Genomic DNA, 2,126 nt, shown 5'->3' with positions numbered 1-2,126 from the left:
CAGTTTAGCTCGTTACAGAAGCTACAAAACTGACCTTCCTTTCAGCAGATTGAGTTTATATACACTACACATATTTTTTTTCTCTTTTATCCACTTTACTTTTTTACTTTTTAAAAATATTTTACTACTGCACAAAAATTGCCCATAATGGGACAAATAAAAGCTACTGAACTGAATATATACACACACACACATATACATACACATATATATATATATATATATAAAGATATATATATATAAAGATGCAGTTTTAGCTAAATAATTAAGTAATTGAGCTTTTATGAACAAAACTAAAAAATATTTTTGAGCTGTAAAACATTTAATATAACAAACTATAAAAATATACTCGCTGCATCATTGGCTGACAGGCATGGAGCTTGGCTGACTCAAATTGGATCATACAAAGATGCGGACACTTTTGTCTTGTGGATAAGAAGATGATGTAAAGAACCACAGCAAACATTGCAGGCTAACAACCGAGGAAATACGTTTTAGGAAGTAATAAATAACATGCTAAGCATTAGCCATAGCCATATGACCAGCTAACTTTTCTTTTGTCAAAAAACAGATGTTTTATGGCGATTTTCTCATCATGGAATATTTTTATTACGAATATTCTGGATTACTTTTAATCTGTGGACCCTTATGGACGAATGGATTATAAACAATCGAAGATTGGATTTATAAAACGGATTCTGGACGCCTTGAAAGGGATGTTTTTGTGGCTGGTTTATAATGTTTACCTTTTGACATGCTGCTATATCTGTGTTAATTGTGCTTTGGTGCTTGTTGTGTCCATAAAATGAACTTGGTGGTTGAATTGTGGAGAATCTAAGCTTTCCAACGATGTCTAACATGTCTATATTGGAAAACATTTGACTGCTTTCATGTTTTCTGAGTTGTTAGTTGCTTTAAAAATGGTCGCTGGCGAGCAGGTGGATTTTAGGAGGTTAAATGTCTGAGCTCAGTCTGTCTCAGAAGGCAGTGCTTCACTTCTTTCAACACTCAGAATGATGGTTTTCTACTTTCAGCTACTTTAGAGCGTAGATGAAAAATAGAATAATAGTAAATATGGGGAATATGTTGAGACTCCAGAAGAAATCTGATTCTAAAGAAACAGATGTAATACAGTCTGTCTGAGTGGGGTTGCCATATGATGATGTGATATGAGGACATTTGAATTGAGAAAGCTTCCTGGAGGTGAAGCGAAACGTCTTCAAACCTTGGAAACCAGCAGTGGATTGTTTTTAAACTTTTACGGAAAAACATATGATGATGTCATAAAAAAGGGCCTCCAGCAGTTCTGGTACCTGCAGCGGTCAGAGGAGGCTCAGAGACTCACCAGCTCGTCGTTCCTCCTCTGCAGCTCTGAGGCTCTCTCCACCAGGTGGTCATAACTCTCCTTCAGCTTGTGGATCTTCTGGTCCGCACGGGTTTTCACCGACACCAAGATCCCTGCAGCGTGATCAGACACAGTCAGCCAGTGCCTGATACATCCACAGTCCACTTCCACACCTCGCTCTGAGGGACACTGACCGTTTACGATTCTGGCCACTCTCCAAAGTCGCAGCAGGATGAGGAGACCCACGCCGTCGAAGGCGTCCTCATGGAAGATGAAGACAATGTCCAACACAAATGACACGACCACCACCACGGCGTCAAACACCTCAAACTTGTGGTAAAAGAACTCAAGCCGGAAAACAAACAGCTTCCCAATGAGCTCCACCATGAAGAAGGTGAGAAGAGCCAGGCTGAGGTAGTGGAACACCTGCAGAGTGAAGACGTGCTGGACTTCATGAAACCAGCAAGAAGAACTTTCTGCATCTGGATCTGTGTCTCACCTCAGGAGCAATGTGGCCGTGGTCCAGTTTGATGACTGACAGGTCTATCAGCAGCTCCGCCATGACGAAGAAGGCGTCCAGGACGACCAAAGCCACCACCAGTATCTAAAGGGGAGGAGCCAGAGACAGCAGGAGAGATGTTCCAACCGCTGGACTTAGAGCCAACAGCTCAACTTCAGAGCCAACTGGTCCGAATAAGACCCAACTGGTCCGAATAGGTACCCAACTGGTCCCAATGGGTACCCATTCGGACCAGTTGGGTCTTATTCGGACCAGTTGGGT

General features: G+C 41.8%; 1 protein-coding gene across 1 annotated transcript in view; it reads right to left on the bottom strand.

The window, feature by feature from the left end:
- The window catches only part of hvcn1 (hydrogen voltage gated channel 1), an 11,400-nt gene that overhangs the window by 5,124 nt on the left and 4,150 nt on the right, over nt 1–2,126 (bottom strand). Inside the window, exons 3-5 of the mRNA XM_015398873.1 lie at nt 1,845–1,949; nt 1,540–1,771; nt 1,346–1,458 (exon numbers count right to left, since the gene is read on the bottom strand). Of these exons, the coding sequence (XP_015254359.1) occupies nt 1,346–1,458; nt 1,540–1,771; nt 1,845–1,949 (450 nt within the window). The remainder of the gene's footprint in view (nt 1–1,345; nt 1,459–1,539; nt 1,772–1,844; nt 1,950–2,126) is intronic.

Source organism: Cyprinodon variegatus, unplaced genomic scaffold (assembly GCF_000732505.1).
Source record: "Cyprinodon variegatus isolate N-32 unplaced genomic scaffold, C_variegatus-1.0 Scaffold969, whole genome shotgun sequence".
NCBI classification, from domain to species: Eukaryota; Metazoa; Chordata; class Actinopteri; order Cyprinodontiformes; family Cyprinodontidae; genus Cyprinodon; species Cyprinodon variegatus.
Note: the sequence above shows the minus strand (reverse complement) of the source record. Positions and strands in the feature narration are given on the sequence as shown.